Source organism: Saccopteryx bilineata, chromosome 1, assembly GCF_036850765.1.
Source record: "Saccopteryx bilineata isolate mSacBil1 chromosome 1, mSacBil1_pri_phased_curated, whole genome shotgun sequence".
NCBI classification, from domain to species: domain Eukaryota; kingdom Metazoa; phylum Chordata; class Mammalia; order Chiroptera; family Emballonuridae; genus Saccopteryx; species Saccopteryx bilineata.
The window spans coordinates 149,269,226-149,284,654 of NC_089490.1; the positions used below are offsets into that span (position 1 = coordinate 149,269,226).

General features: G+C 49.9%; 1 protein-coding gene across 2 annotated transcripts; it reads left to right on the forward strand.

Annotated features, from left to right (window-relative positions):
- The first annotated feature begins 1,007 nt into the window (after positions 1-1,007).
- C1H19orf38 (chromosome 1 C19orf38 homolog) lies at positions 1,008-14,941 on the forward strand. Of its 2 annotated transcripts, XR_010731105.1 has the most exons (8): positions 1,008-1,124; positions 2,403-2,711; positions 5,464-5,553; positions 6,248-6,275; positions 7,854-7,897; positions 9,007-9,044; positions 13,620-14,158; positions 14,874-14,941. XR_010731105.1 is itself a non-coding variant. In XM_066273592.1 (7 exons), the coding sequence occupies exons 1-7, from the start codon at positions 1,094-1,096 to the stop codon at positions 13,767-13,769; spliced, it is 690 nt and encodes a 229-aa protein (XP_066129689.1). In that variant the 5' UTR covers positions 1,008-1,093; the 3' UTR covers positions 13,770-14,337. The 2 variants fall into 2 exon arrangements, 1 of the variants encoding a protein (XP_066129689.1); XM_066273592.1 differs by lacking the exon at positions 14,874-14,941 and having other exon boundaries at positions 13,620-14,337.
- Positions 14,942-15,429: the final 488 nt, after the last annotated feature.

Below are 15,429 nucleotides of genomic sequence, written 5' to 3' on the forward strand. Positions count from 1 at the left end.
CCTGGGCGTCGCCATGTTGCGACCCTCCTGGGTGTCGCCATATTGCGACCAGAGCCACTCTAGCACCTGGGGCAGAGGCCACAGAGCCATCCCCAGCGCCCGGGCCATCTTTTGCTCCAATGGAGCCTTGGCTGCGGGAGGGGAAGAGAGAGACAGAGAGGAAGGCGCAGCGGAGGGGTGGAGAAGCAAATGGGCGCTTCTCCTATGTGCCCTGGCCGGGAATCGAACCCGGGTCCTCCGCACGCTAGGCCGACGCTCTACCGCTGAGCCAACCGGCCAGGGCCTGTTTGTTCTTTTTTAATTTATTTATTTATATTTTTTACAGAAACAGAGAGTGAGTCAGAGAGAGGGATAGACAGGGACAGACAGACAGGAACGGAGAGAGATGAGAAGCATCAATCATTAGTTTTTCATTGCGCGTTGCAACACCTTAGTTGTTCATTGACTATTTTCTCATATGTGCCTTGACCGCGGCCTTCAGCAGGCCGAGTAACCCCTTGCTCGAGTCAGCGACCTTGGGTCCCAGCTGGTGAGCTTTGCTCAAACCAGATGAGCCCTCGAACCTGGGTCCTCTGCATCCCAGTCTGAAGCTCTATCCACTGCGCCACCGCCTGGTCAGGCAGGGTCATGTTTTGCCCGAGGTCAGAGAGGCCAAGCCCTAACCACCACGTCCTACCATTTTCCACCTAACATGTGTATCAACTTTGGTGCTGGTTGGGCTGTGGTGTATGTCCTGGGCATAGTTTCCCAGAGAGCCCCTGGTCCTTACCCTTCTTCATGCCCAGGAGTTCTCTCAGGGGTAGGAAAATAAATATACCCCAACCATCACATTTGTTTGTCCCTCCCATCTGCAGAATCATTGCCACCAAGACTCAGAGAGGTGCCAGGGTCTGATGTCCGCCAATGGAAAGGGTGGGGAGAGGGGAGAGTCTCAGTACCCAAGGATGTGTGCAACTTCCTGCCGGTGAGGAAACACTGGGCTAGAATTAGCCCAGTTTCTCCTTTCCCTGCTCTGGCCTCACAGGAGGAGTTGTGGCAAGCTGTGGGCCACACTGGCCTCAGCCAGATTGCCCGGCCAAACGCCGGAGAAGCTATGCCCTGGACTTTCCTTCTCTTCGCAGCCGGTGAGCCTGACACCCCTGCATCACTCCCATGATACTCCCCCATGCCTGCCCAACTTGTCTCTGAAGGAAGCAGTGCCGGGGGCATCCCTCCCCAGGAGGCTGAGCCCTGACAGATCTATCCCAGAGCCTTGGAAATGTCCCAGGAGCATAGCATTCTTTTATTGGGCTCTTTGCTACCCCCCACATCATGGCTATCAGAAATGCCACCACACTGGAGAGTGGTGCCCACACCCCATGACTCAGCCTGCTTGGCCTCTGAGGCTCCCACCTCCAGGGCCGGAGCTGGAGATCTGCTGCGGGACAAGGGGAGGCTTGTGTAGACCTCACCTGAGCCAGACATACATTGTGCTCAGGGGCCTGGGGGCAGCTGGGGAGACATAGGTCCCTCCTGTAGGAAACTCAACCCCAAAATCTATATTCCTCAGCGCAGCTTGGGAAGCAAGATAGAACCTCTCAGTCCTACCCCCCTCCCACTCTTTCCCTGCCTCATTCTTCTACCCACTCTGGCCTCCTTGAATATCCCACACCCTTTTCAGCCTCCCAGCCTTTGCCTATGCTGTTCCCTCTTCCTGAAATGCTTTCCCTCAGCTTTTCCTGTGTTGCTTCTTCAGGGAAGCCCTCCGTGGCCACCCCAGCTAATCCAGCCTTCCCATTACTCTGATGTGCTGCAAAGCATTTCTTGTCTCCTTGAGAACATCAGCTTCCTGGGCATGTCTCTCTGTCTGTCTATCTCATTCACTGCTCTGTCCCCAGCACCTAACAGGGCCTGGCACATAATCAGTGCTAGTGCTGTTGATCGAAGTAATGAGAATGTAATTGTGTTGCTGTGTAATAACCACTGCTATTATAAAAAACAACAACACAGGGACCCCTCACCACATGCTAGGTACTTAATTTCCTCAGCATTACAGTGGGGTAAGGATGACTAGCCTCCCGTTGTACATAAAAATTAAGGCCCACAGAAGTTGATCAACCAGTTTGAACCTATATTGATTTGAATGTCTCCTAGAATATGAAAAAAGTAATAAATAAATGTATCTTTTATGCTACATGTATAATAAGAACTTTTATAACTGTATATATGCTTTTGATGTATTTTCCCCTCAAAATTATCAATAGTGTATTTGACAAGTGAATAATAAATATGTAATCAATTGGAGGGAAAAAGAAAAAGAAAAACCAAGGTCCAGAGGTGAGCCACTTGCCCAAAGCCACACAGCCAGGTTGGCCCTTACTCTAACCAGCCATTCACCCAACCTCCCTTATTCTGCATTATAGGCTCCATGGCAATACCAGCACCATCCATCCTGCTGGTGCCTCCACATCCCAGCAGTCAAGAGGACCCCATCTACATCGAGTGCATGGCTCCCATGGGTTTCCTAGGGGCCAATTTCACACTGTACGGAGGGGAGAAGGTGGTCCAGCTCCTGCAGGCTCCTGAAGACCAACTCGGGGTCATCTTCAACCTGAGTGGCGGCAGCTGGGAAGCTACAAGGGGAACATTTCATTGCCAGTATGGCGTGCTAGGCGAGCACAAGCAACCGCAGTTGTCAGCACTCAGTGAGCCTGTGTATGTTTCCTTCCCAGGTAAGGCCCTTTCATCTACCCTCACTGCCTGAGGCTATATTTTCTCACTACCAAGCCTTTTCATGTGCTATCCCCTCTGCTTAGAAATTGTCACAGGAAAAGCCAGGCTTACAACTTTCCAGGACTTACCTTTCCTTGTTTAATTCTCACAGTTAACTCCGTGTGATGGGTGGAATGATTTTTGCCATTTTTGCGGATGAGGAAACCAAGGCACAAGCAATGAAAGGACTTGCCCAAGTCATACAGCTAGCAGGCAACAGAGCTGGGATTCCATGGGCCCCCAAAGCCCAGCATTGAATCTGCATGCTCTGCTGCCCCCCTCCCCTCCTAGCCACATAACATTTTATTTTAAACTTTATTGATTTTTTTTCTTTTTACTTAAATGTGGGGAAGCAGAGAGACAGACTTCTACATGCACCCCCACCAGGATATAACCAGCAAGCCCCCTACAGGATGATGCTCTGCCCATCTGGGGCTGCTGTTCAACAACAGAACTATTTCAGCTCCTGAGGTGAGGCCATGGAGCCATCCTCAGTGCCCAGGGCCAGCTTGCTCCAATCAAGCTATGGCTGTGGGAGGAGAAGAGAAAGAGAGAGAGAAGAAGAAGGAGGAGGAGGAGGAGGAGGAGGAGGAGGAGGAGGAGAAGGAGGAGGGAAGGGGTGGAAAAACAAATGGTTGCTTCCCCTGTGTGCCCTGACCAGAAATCAAATTCAGGACTTCCACACGCCAGGTCAAAGCTCTACCTCTGAGCCAACCAGCCAGGGCCCACATAACATTTTAGAACACCTGCTGTTCACCAGGCACTGGCCTTAGCAGTGCAGGTTCAACAGGAAATGAAACAGACAATGTCCTTGCTTTCTTGCAACAGATGATAAACAAGGAGTGATAATTATTTGATCTGCCTGTGAGGGGCAAGTAAAATGCCAAAGATGAAAGACAGCCTGGTAGATGGTGTCATTTAAAATACAGAGGAGAGTGGCCAGGGAACACCTCTCTGTGAAGGCGCTGTTTGAGTAAACACCTGAATGATTAGGAGCCAACCACATGAATGACTGGGGCAGGAGGGTTACAGGTAGAAGGAGCAGGCTGTACAAAGGCCCAGAGGCTGGAGTATACCTGGTGTGTTTGAGCAACACGAAGGCACCCTTGATTGAAGCCCAGTGAGCAAAGAGGAAAGTGAAGAGAGATAAGGGCAGGGAGGTGGCAAAAAAAATCTTGCAGGGCCTTGTGGCTGCAGCAAAGACTTTGGCTTTTTGGAGTGGGACAGGATTCCTGGGAGGGCTGCGGGTCTTTCCAAGAAAGGGGTGGGTGTGGGCTCTGGATTGAGGAATGGTAGGGAGAGAGGAGCTTCCAGGAGGAGACGGTCAGCATCAGTTAAAGCTTTCCAGCTGCGCCTGACCAGGCGGTGGCACAGTGGATAGAGCATCGGACTGGGATGCTGAGAACCCAGGTTCGAGACCCCAAGGTCGCCAGCTTGAGCTCGGGCTCATCTGGTTTGAGCAAAACTCACCAGCTTGGACCCAAGGTCGCTGGCTCGAGCAAGGGGTTACTTGGTCTGCTGAAGGCCCATGGTGAAGGCACATATGAGAAAGCAATCAATGAACAACTAAGGTGTCCCAACGAAAAACTAATGATTGATGCTTCTCATCTCTCTCCTTTCCTGCCTGTCTGTCCCTATCTATCCCTCTCTCTGACTCTCTCTCTGTCTCTGTAAAAACAACAACAAAAAAAACTTTCCAAGCTGCACGGAGAACTTTGTTGCCAGCAGAGCCTTGCATATTATGATGACAGAACAGTCTCTGTGTCATTCTCAGCTTTGAGTTTCACTATCAAAGGCCCCTTCTCTCACCTTGGTCCTGTGGTCTCAGAGTGGAGAGTTGGCAACCTCTGCCTGCCCCAGATGAATGAATGAACAAGGCTAACACTGTGAGAACGCCAAGTGTGTGTCTCTCCTTCCCCCTCGTGGCTTAGCTCCTGACCTCCACTGGGGCATCTGCTCCTGGCCCCCCTGAGAGATCCCCTCTCTCTCCAGGGAAGGGCAGCCAAATCCTTTGCAAAGAAAACTCTGAAGTTGGGGCTTCATGATTCTGCAGATGACCTCTGTGTAGGCCTCAGGGTCCACCATGTGGCTGGTGGTGGATGTCCTCTGATCCCCTGGTACTCATGCTGAAGCCAGCAGGCCTTTTCAGGCTGCAAATAACTGAAAAATTGACTCAAACTGGCTTCAACAACAAAAGGGATTTGTTGGTTCACTTAACTGAAGTCAGTTCACAGAACTGACTGACTTCAGGCATGGCTGGATCCAGGTGCTCAAAGGCATCAGGAATCATTTGCCATTCTCAGTTCAGTTTTCTTCTGTCTTATTCTCAGGCAAGCGTTCCTCCTCATGGTTGCAAAACTGTGCCCAGCAGCTCCAGATGTGTATCCTACTAGTTTTGTAATACTGGCCAGGACCCAGAAGAGTAAACCTTTCTTCCTAGTGGCCTAGCCAAAATCTCAGAATTAGCTCTCATTGGCTCAGCTTTGGTCACATGCCCATCTCTGAGCTAATCACAGTGATCAGGAGGAGGGAACATGCTAATGTTTTCTTGGGTCCTTAGGGTCCAGCTACACACAAGCCACATAGTTGGGGGTTAGGGGGGCCAGCTAGCTCCCCCAAGATTATCTGGAGGAATGACAGTTATCCTACCTCCTCCCTGTGCCTCCTCAGCTCTATGACCAGCCCACTCTCTCTTTTCCCATTTTCCTCTAGTGCGCACATGGATACTGGCACTCTCCTTGAGTCTGGCTGGAGCCCTCCTCCTTGCTGGGCTGGTGACTCTCGCTGTGGTGATCAGGAAAGGTAATAGCAGGCAAAGAAAGAATGGCCCAAGAGCTGCCAGTGTGCCATGCCTGGAATGTGTAAATGCACTTTCATTTACACCCATTTTTCAGGAGCACAGAATTGGGAGGGGTCTTACTCCACAGCTTTCCATAAGTATAACAATGGTGGTGGGCAGGGGAAGTTGGTGTGTGTGTGTGTGTGTATGTAGGTGTGTGTGTGTGTATGTAGGGGTGTGTGTGTGTGTGTGTATATTTTTTTTTTTTGTCAAACATACCTAACATAAAACTTATCATTTTAACCCCTTTTAAGTGTCCAGTCCAGTGGCATTAAGCACACTCACACTGTTGTACAATTGATGACCACCACCCATCTACACACACATTCTCAAACTGAAATTCTGTCCCCACTAAACATTAACTCCCCATCTCCCTCCACCCAACCCTCAGCACCCACTCCCACTGTAATTAATATATATAAAAAAGATTTTGCATGCTTGTATGTTGTTTGAAGTTGTTACCAACACTCTTTATTCATGTACTTAGGAAAATAAATGTTTGCAGTAGTTCAGTTGAGTGGCAATGCCAGGGGAGAAGGCAAGGCTGGGTCACAAATGTCTGTGGGGACTTTTGGCTTTTTGGCTTTTAGAAACTTGCAACCAGGATGCACCCAGGACCAAAATCTAACAAATGCTTATTTATTTTTTGTTCCCCAGTTAAAATAAAAAGATTGCAGAAGAAAAGGTGAGACCATCCCTGGAGACCCTCAACGGGTGGTTTTAATTTTTTTAATTTTTATTTATTCTTTTTTTTTTTTTTTTTAGAGAGGAGAGGGAGAGACAGAGAGAAGGGGGGGAGGAGCTGGAAGCATCAACTCTCATATGTGCCTTGACCAGGCAAGCCCAGGGTTTTGAACCCGTGACCTCAGCATTTCCAGGTCGACGCTTTATCCACTGCGCCACCAGAGACCAGGCCAACGGGTGGTTTTAGGGAAAGAAGTAGTCAGTCCCAGGGCAGAAGTTCCTGACGGGTGTTAAGGACTCCAAGAGCTGGCCACGTTCTGGGAAGGGAAGGGCACTACCCTGGCTGTAGTGGGAGCTCCGTTGCAAACAGCACCCTCTGATGGGATTGCCACTTAAGAGCAGCAGAGCACTGTGCTAGGAAACCCTGAAGCTGGAGCTCCTCTTACCCTCATACCAGCCCTGGAAGCAGGTACTATAAATAGTCCCATTTTACAGACGAAGAGACTGAAGCACAGGAAGCAAATGGCTGAGCCTTCCTCACATCCGCTTACTGCCAGCTGTCAAAAATGGTCTAATCACTGTAGAAATCCACAGTGGGGAGAAGCAAGTGGTGTCCCCCTGAGGTTGTGTAGTACCCAACTTGATGCTCTGGTTCCTGGGTATCAGGATGTCCCAGCTGATCCTAGCCTTGGTTTCTCTCCTCTGAGAGAGGGCTGAACACCCTGCTGCGGGTGGTAGAGAGCGAGCAATAGTTGGGTGGCAGAGAACTAGGGGTGGGGAACTAAAGTTAAAAAAATTTTTTCTTTCTTCTTTTCCAAGTGAGAGGAAGGGAGATAGAGAGACAGACTCCCACATGCACCCTACCAGGATCCACCCTGCAACCCCCATCTGAGGCCGATGTTGTGCCCATCTGGACCCAGGCTCAAAACCAAGTTATTTTTAGCACCTGAGACAGAGGCTTCACAGAGCCATTTTCAGTGCCCTGGGTCAATGCACTGAAATCAATGGCTGCAGGAGGAGAAGAAAAAGGGGAGGGGAGGGTTGGAGAAGCAGAGTTGCTTCTCCTGTATGCCCTGACTGGGAATCAAACCTGGGATATCCACACACCAGGCCAATGCTCTACCACTGAGCCAACCAGCCAAGGCAAAGGTCAATTTTTATCTTATTTATTTATTTATTTATTTATTTATTTATTTATTTCAGAGACAGAGAGTAAGTCAGAGAGAGGGATAGACAGGGACAGAGAGAGATGAGAAGCATCAGTCATTAGTTTTTCATTGCACATTGCAGCACCATAGTTGTTCATTGATTACCTTCTCAAACGTGCCTTGACTGTGGGCCTTCAGTAGACCGAGTACCCCTTGCTGGAGCCAGTGATCTTGGGTTCAAGCTGGTGGGCTTTTGCTCAAACCAGATGAGCCCGCGTTCATGCTGGCAACCTCGGGGTCTCGAACCTGGGTCCTCTACATCCCAGTCTGGTGCTCTATCCACTGCGCCACCGCCTGGTCAGGCCAAGTTTTGCGCCTGGAAAAAGCCTCCTACCTGGGAGAGCATCACTGTCTTCCCAATCCCTTTGCAGAGAGCGAGAATCCTGCTGGGCCCAGATTAACTTCACCACCACAGGTTTGTGCCTCCTCCTTGATCTTGCCCATCCTGCCATTCCCAGGCAATGTTCACTGCCTCAAAACACTGTGGGCCTCACTAATCACTATTGAACCTCTTCTGGGGCTGATCACTTCCCTTGGGAGCAAGAACACACCCTCCCCCTTTTCCACTTCCCATCTCATCTTCTCTCCTTGCCCCATCCTTGGGCGTTTTAAGCACTCTGCCCTATGCTTACAGCAGTTTTCTTCCCTCCAGTCTCAGTCTGAAGATCATCTCCTCCAGGAAGACTTCCTTGACTCCCCAGACAGGGTCTGCACTTTCTACTTACATGCTCCCAACAGGCATCTTGTCATTGTTCTTATCCCTTAGTAGAAACAAAATCAAGTAATCACTGCCTGTTGGGCATGTAATATTCATCTCCACCGCTGCATGGTCAGCTCCATGGGGAACACCCTGTGTCTGGCTTGTCCACTGGAGCACCTGATGCTTTCATCCTATCTGTCACTTGCCTCAAATGGAGCTCCACTTGTGGTCCAAACGTGTAGTTCTGCCTGCTTCCACCGGGGAGGGGGGGCAGCCAGTCTGTGATCTGGGACTCTCAGGAAGGGACCCCAAAGGGAGAAACTCCATTCTTATACTTCCTTCACTATTTATTGAGCACCCACTATGTGTTGATATCTGCAGGGTTCCCTTGAAGACCATGACAGAGGTGGTCTCTGCTCACAAGCTCAGCCAATATTGGTCGGATCTTTCTGGGGCTAGGAGGGTAGTCCCTCACAGAAATGATGTTTAAGCAGAGATGTGCAGGAAGCGCTTCAGGGAGAGCCTGGCATGGTGGAGGAGCTGAGAAGTATTTCCAAAAATGGGAGTTGAAATGGGGCACCCATTTTCTGGAGGGTAGTGAGAGGATGCTAAAGAAGGGCTCAAAGCAGAAGAGGAATAACATGCAATTTGCAGCTGTGTACCATGTTGCAGAATGGGCTGGAAGAGAGCAAAGAGAATGCTGGACGATGGACCCTACCCCCTTCCTCAGGATTGACATTGGGCCTGTGGACTTGGGGGCAGGGGAGTGAGCAGGGAATTTAAACTGGCCCCAGTCCTGGTTCTCCTCTCTCTTTCTCTTTCAGACATGTCCTTCGATAATTCCCTGTTTGCAATCTCAATGGTAAGTTCTTTCGTTCCTTGGTCCTGGTTTTCTACTGACTGTCCTAACCCCAGGGAGGCAGGGGGCCACCACCAGGCTGGGTTAACTTGTTTCTGAGCTTCGAAGAAACCTGAAATAGCTCAGAATCACTGAGCAGGAATTTGTTTGTGAGCTGAGAGTTGGCTCTGAGACATCCTGGGGGACTGGAGGCGGCCACACCCAGGCCATTGTGTGACAACAGACAGGCCCCCCCTTGGGGGAAGGTGCTTGCTGTGGGGGTCAGCACTGCCTTTGCATTCAGTCTGGACAACTCCCCAGAATGGAGACTGAGGGGGACCTGGTGGCTATTTTGGAGCCATGGAGCCTTGTGACAATCTGATGTACACTGTAGCCCCCTCCTGGTATAAGAAGAGCCTACTTTGTGTTCAGTTTCTAGGACTACAGCTTAAATGTCACAGTTTAAAATTTTCCCCTTTTAGTAGGGAGGATCTCACTGCACATGACCCCCGCATCAAGGGATATTGCTCCCCAGATTATACATATTTGGGCTGGGATTTTATTTTATTTTATTAATTTTTTTTTTTTGTGACAGAAACAGAGAGAGTCAGAGAGGGGGACAGATAGGGACAGATAGACAGGAAAGGAGAAAGATGAGAAACATCAATTCTTTTTTGTGGCACCTTAGTTGTTCATTGATTGCTTTCTCATATGTGCCTTGACCAGGGGGTACAGTAGACCGAGTAACCCCTTGCTCGAGCCAGTGACCTTGGGTTCAAACTGGTGAGCTTTGCTCAAACCAGATGAGCCCACACTCAAGCTGGTGACCTCAGGGTCCGAACCTGGATCCTCCAGGTTCCAGTCTGACACTCTATCCACTGCACCACCACCTGGTCAGGCTGGGCTGGGATTTTAAAAAAATTTTATTTATTGATTTTAGAGAGAGGAGAGAGAGAGAAAGAGAGAGAGAGAAAAAAAAGGCCGCAGGAAGGAGCTGGAAGTATTATCTCATAGTAGTTGCTTCTTGTATGTGCCTTGACTGGGCAAGCCTGGGGTTTCAAACTGGTGACTTCAGCATTCTAGGTTGACTTTCTATCCACTGCGCCACTGCAGGTCAGTCTTGGGCTGGAATTTGAACCCCTCTGTACAACTGCATCTTGGGGTGGCTTTGGTGTTTGTACTTTGTTACAGTTAAAATTTAAAAAAAATTTATTTTAGAGAGAGAGGAAGGGAGAGAGAGTGAGAGATTAGTTTGTTGTTCCACTTACTATGTACTCATTAGTTGACTCTTGTGTGTGCCCTGACATCCCCACAACCGCGGTGTCTGGTTATGACAATCCAACTAACTGAGCTACCTGGCCAGGGCTATTACTATTTTTTTTTTTTAAGTTTTTATTCATTTTTAGAGAGAAGAGAGAGGGAGAGAGAGAGAGAGAAGAGAGAGACAGGGGGGAGGAGCTGGAAGCATCAACTCCCATATGTGCCTTGACCAGGCAAACCCAGGGTTTCGAACCGGCGACCTCAGCATTTCCAGGTCGATGCTTTATCCACTACGCCACCACAGGTCAGGCACTATTTTTTTTTTTAAAACTAAGTTAGAGATATCTGAGCAATGAATATCATGGATCAAGAAAATGTTCAGTCCCTGATTGGTTCATTCAGTGGATAGAGTGTCATCCCAGCGTGTGGACATCCCAGGTTTGATCCCTGATCAGGGCACACATGAGAAGTGACCAGCTGCTTCTCCCTCTTCCCCTCCCTCTCCCCCTTCTCTTTCTCTTCTCCTCTCGCAGCTAATAACTTTATTGGTTCAAGCATTAGACCCAGGTGCTGAGGATAGCTCGGTTGATTCAAGCATTGGCCCCAGATAGGGGTTGCCAGGTGGATCCTGGTCAGGCTGCATGCAGGAATCTGTCTCGTTATCTCCCCTCCTTTCACTTAAAAAAATCATGGAAAAATATATATACCAAAATGTACCATTTTAACTGTGTGTGTGTGTGTGTGTGTGAGACAGAGACAGAGAGACAGAAAGAGGGACAGATAAGGACAGACAGACAGGAAGGGAGAGAGAGGAGAAGCATCACTTATTCATTGCAGCACCTTAGTTGTTCATTTGTTTGTTTGTTTTTGCTTTCTCATATGTGTCTTGACCAGGGGGCTACAGCAGAGCAAGTGACTTCTTGCTCAAGCCAGCAACCTTGGGCTCAAGCCAGAGACCATGTAGTCATGTCTATGATCCCTGCGCTCAAGCTGGTGAGCCCATGCTCAAGCCAGCGACCTCAGGGTTTCAAACCTGGGTCCTCTGTGTCCCAGTCCAACACTCTCTCCACTGTGCAACCACCTGGTCAGGCCTATTTTAACCATTTTTAACTGTGTAGTTTTGTGGCATTAAGTATATTCACATTGTTGTACAACCATCACTACCATCCAATTATAGACTGTTTTGGAAAACTGAAAGTCTGTTCCCACTATACACTAACTCCTCACTCTTACCTCCCCCTAGCTCTTGGCAACCACCATTCTTTCTGTCTTTGTGGATTTGCCTCTTTTGAACATTTTACATAGAAATGATGCCATACAATGTTCACCCTTTTGTGTTGGGCTTATGTCACTTAGCATAATGTTTTCAATGTTCATTCAGGTTGTAACATGTGTTGGAATTTCCTTCCTTTGTAAGGCTGGCTAATATTCCATTGCATGTGTATACCACATTTTGTTTATCCAGTTACCCACTGATGGACACTTGAGTTGCTTCCACCTTTTGCCTATTGTGAATAGTATAAACATGGGTTTGCAAGTATCTGTTTGAGTCCCTGCTTTCACTTCTAGTTTCTTTCTAAAGAATTAGAATGCTATGCCATTAGCTGAAATGAAAATGAAGCAGCTGAAAGGTCTCTTAGCTTGTACTGTGTTACTACACTGAGGATCTGATATTTACTTTGTAACACCCCATAAAGTGCAGTTGACTTTTAAAAAAATATTTTATTTATTGATTTTAGAGGGAGGAGAGAGAAGGGGGGAGTGAGAAGCGTCAACTTATAGTCGTTGCATCTTTTATGTGCCTTGACTGGTCAAACCCATGATTTCGAATGGGTGACCTGAGCATTCCAGGTCGATTGATGTTCTAGCCATTGAACCACTACAGGTCAGGCCAGTTGATTTCTTTTTCAAACAAGGAGATTGAAGCTGATTATGGGCCTTACTGGGGTCACTCAGCTAGAGAAGAGCAGGACTGGGAGTGGAACTCCAGCTTGCTCTCACTTGCCAGACTTTAGCTTTATTTTTATTTATTTATTTATTTATTTTTGTATATTTCTGAAGCTGGAAACGGGGAGAGACAGTCAGACAGACTCCCGCATGCGCCCGACCGGGATCCACCCGGCACGCCCACCAGGGGGTGACGCTCTGCCCACCAGGGGGCGATGCTCTGCCCCTCCGGGGCGTTGCTCTGCTGCGACCAGAGCCACTCTAGCACCTGGGGCAGAGGCCAAGGAGCCATCCCCAGCGCCCGGGCCTTCTTTGCTCCAATGGAGCCTTGGCTGTGGGAGGGGAAGAGAGAGACAGAGAGGAAGGAGAGGGGTAGGGGTGGAGAAGCAGATGGGTGCTTCTCCTGTGTGCCCTGGCCGGGAATCGAACCCGGGACCTCTGCACGCCAGGCCGACACTCTACCACTGAGCCAACTGGCCAGGGCCAGACTTTAGCTTTAGCAAGTTCATCTCTTCTTGGCTGGCATTTAGAGCAGGGGTCTTTTAGGCACAGGAGAGGGTAGACTTTTGAGGAAGCTCAGAATGGAAGAGGAGGAGATAATAGTAATAGCTTTGTTCACTTAATGCTTACAATGTAATGTGTCAGGTGTTTTTTTTGGGGGGGAGTATTTTTCTGAAGTTGGAAGCGGGGAGGCAGTCAGACAGACTCCCGCATGCACCTGACCGGGATTCACCCGGCATGCCCACCAGGGGGTGATGCTCTGCCCATCTGGGGCGTTGCTCTGTCCATCTGGGGCGTTGCTCTGTTGCGACCAGAGCCATTCTAGCACCTGAGGCAGAGGCCATGGAGCCATCCTCAGCACCCGGGCCAACTTCGCTCCAATGGAGCCTCGGCTGTGGGTGGGGAAGAGAGAGACAGTGAGGAAGGAGAGGGGGAGGGGTGGAGAAGCTGATGGGCGTTTCTCCTGTGTGCCCTGGCCGGGAATCGAACCCCGGACTCCTGCACGCCAGGTTGACGCTCTACCACTGAGCCAATCGGCCAGGGCTGTGTCAGGTGTTTTAATTCCTTTATGATTTGTAGCAACCCCAGGATGGAGGTATTAGTGCTCTCCCTATGGTGGAAAAGGAGAAACTGAGCTCAGAGGAATTAAGTCACTGAGGTCACACCATTAGGAAGTACATACTGGAGCTGGGATTTGAACCCAGGTTGGTTGGTCTCCTATTCAGCAGAGAGAAAGGCAGGACAGAAGGTAGATCAGGGCCCTGAAGCTGTTGGGTATGTGCATGGGGGGTGACATGAGACCTGATGGAATGAGAGGAGTCTCAGACTCATAACATGGGGGAACCCTGAAATCCCAAATCACCCAGTTCTATTTTTCTTCCATGGACAAAGAAAATGACTGCAGAAGGAGACACAGCCACCCTGGATGCTTGCTCAGACTCCACTGCAGCCCCTGAAAACTCCGGTCCCCGGAAGAGGCCCACCTCCACACCATCCTCACCTGCACCCCTTGAATTCAGCACCTTCCGGGCCTGCCATTGAGGCTGAGGATTGGGGTCCTTCTCTCTGTCTACACACTCTGTCCTCCATTCAGGCCTTGAGCTGGCCGGGCTGTATGGGGCCCAAGCTCCCTCCAGCTACTTTAGGGGGCTCTGACTGCTGCTTTCTCAGGGAACTGAACAGAGACAAAGGGATGCCTGGCCTTGGGAACTTCCTCACAGAGGATTAGGAGTGGAAGAGCAGCGAGCAGGTGTTGGCCTGGAGGCTGAACAGAAAGCAGGAAACCTCTCTTTGTATTCTCGGTTTCCCAGACCACCAGCAGAGTTGTTAGGATCCCTTCTGGTTCCTAGCAGGGCCATAAGAGGTCTGAGTTTTTTGGCATACCCCTCTGGTTTCCTCCTCCCTTGTCACACCTGACTTGAATAACCCAGGTGGGTTTTTGGAGCATAGGGTACCCTGGGCTATGTTCTGTGTGTCTGCCTTGCTGGTATGCCTAAATTATTAATCATAGCACATGTTGAGCCATTCCCAAGGCCTCTATGGAGTGTAATCCTTCAAGTCTGGGACTTCTTGGATGCCTGGTGGGTGGGAGAAATACCCCTCAGCTGTATGCAGACAGGGTGGGTTTTTTTAAATTTTTATTTATTGCTTTTTAGAGAGAGGGAGGCAGACAGAAAGAGAAACATTGATTTTTTGTTCCATTTGATTCACGCTGTCACAGGTTGATTCTTTTTTTTTTTCTTTCTTTCTTTTTTTTTTTTTGTATCTTTCTGAAGCTGGAAACGGGGGAGACAGTCAGACAGACTCCCGCATGCGCCCCACCGGGGTCCACCCAACACGCCCACCAGGGGCGACGCTCTGCCCACCAGGGGGCGATGCTCTGCCCCTCCGGGGCGTCACTCTGCCGCGACCAGAGCCACTCTAGCGCCTGGGGCAGAGGCCAAGGAACCATCCCCAGCGCCCGGGCCATCTTTGCTCCAATGGAGCCTTGGCTGCAGGAGGGGAAGAGAGAGACAGAGAGGAAGGAGGGGGTGGGGGTGGAGAAGCAAATAGGCGCTTCTCCTATGTGCCCTGGCCGGGAATCGAACCCGGGTCCCCCGCATGCCAGGCCGACGTTCTACCGCTGAGCCAAACGGCCAGGGCCAGGTTGATTCTTGTATGAGACTTCACCGAGATTGTACCCGCAATCTTGGCATGTCTGGATGACGCTCTAACCAAATGAGCTACCGGCGAGGGCCATGCGGACAGGATGGTTTGTAGAGAGGCCCATGAAAGTGCTGGGACCGGACAGTGCCACGAGGAGTCTCTGCTAAAGTCCTGGCCTTAGTGGGTACGGGTGGTGTAATGATGGGGAAGAGGTCAGAGAAAATTGGGGAGAATAAATAAATAGTAAATGAGGGGGTCCAAGGAAGGGTGGGAGCTGGGGAAGATGGGAAGTGGCCGCAAGCCACTTTGGGTTCCCCAAAGGGCTCTGGAGCAGGGAATAGAGGTCTTGGAGGGAAGATGGGTGTGTGTGTGTGTAAAGGTGCAGTTGGTCAGGCTCTGCATGAATCACTAGCCAGCCATCATTGGGGGAAGGTCGAGTAACTAGGGGCTAAGGGAAGGGTTTAGGGAAAGGTCCAAGATTTTTTTTGTAGAGAAGACAGTAAAGGTCTGAGGATGGAGGCGGGGGGGGGGGACACTGTGGGACAAGAATGGAGGT

Excerpts from the sequence above, each read along its gene's own strand:
- C1H19orf38 (XM_066273592.1), top strand. The coding sequence starts at position 1,094 with ATGCCCTGGACTTTCCTTCTCTTCGCAGCCG. Across the intron at positions 2,712-5,463 it reads TGTGTATGTTTCCTTCCCAG|TGCGCACATGGATACTGGCA; the intron begins GTAAGGCCCTTT and ends ATTTTCCTCTAG. Across the intron at positions 5,554-6,247 it reads CGCTGTGGTGATCAGGAAAG|TTAAAATAAAAAGATTGCAG; the intron begins GTAATAGCAGGC and ends TTTGTTCCCCAG.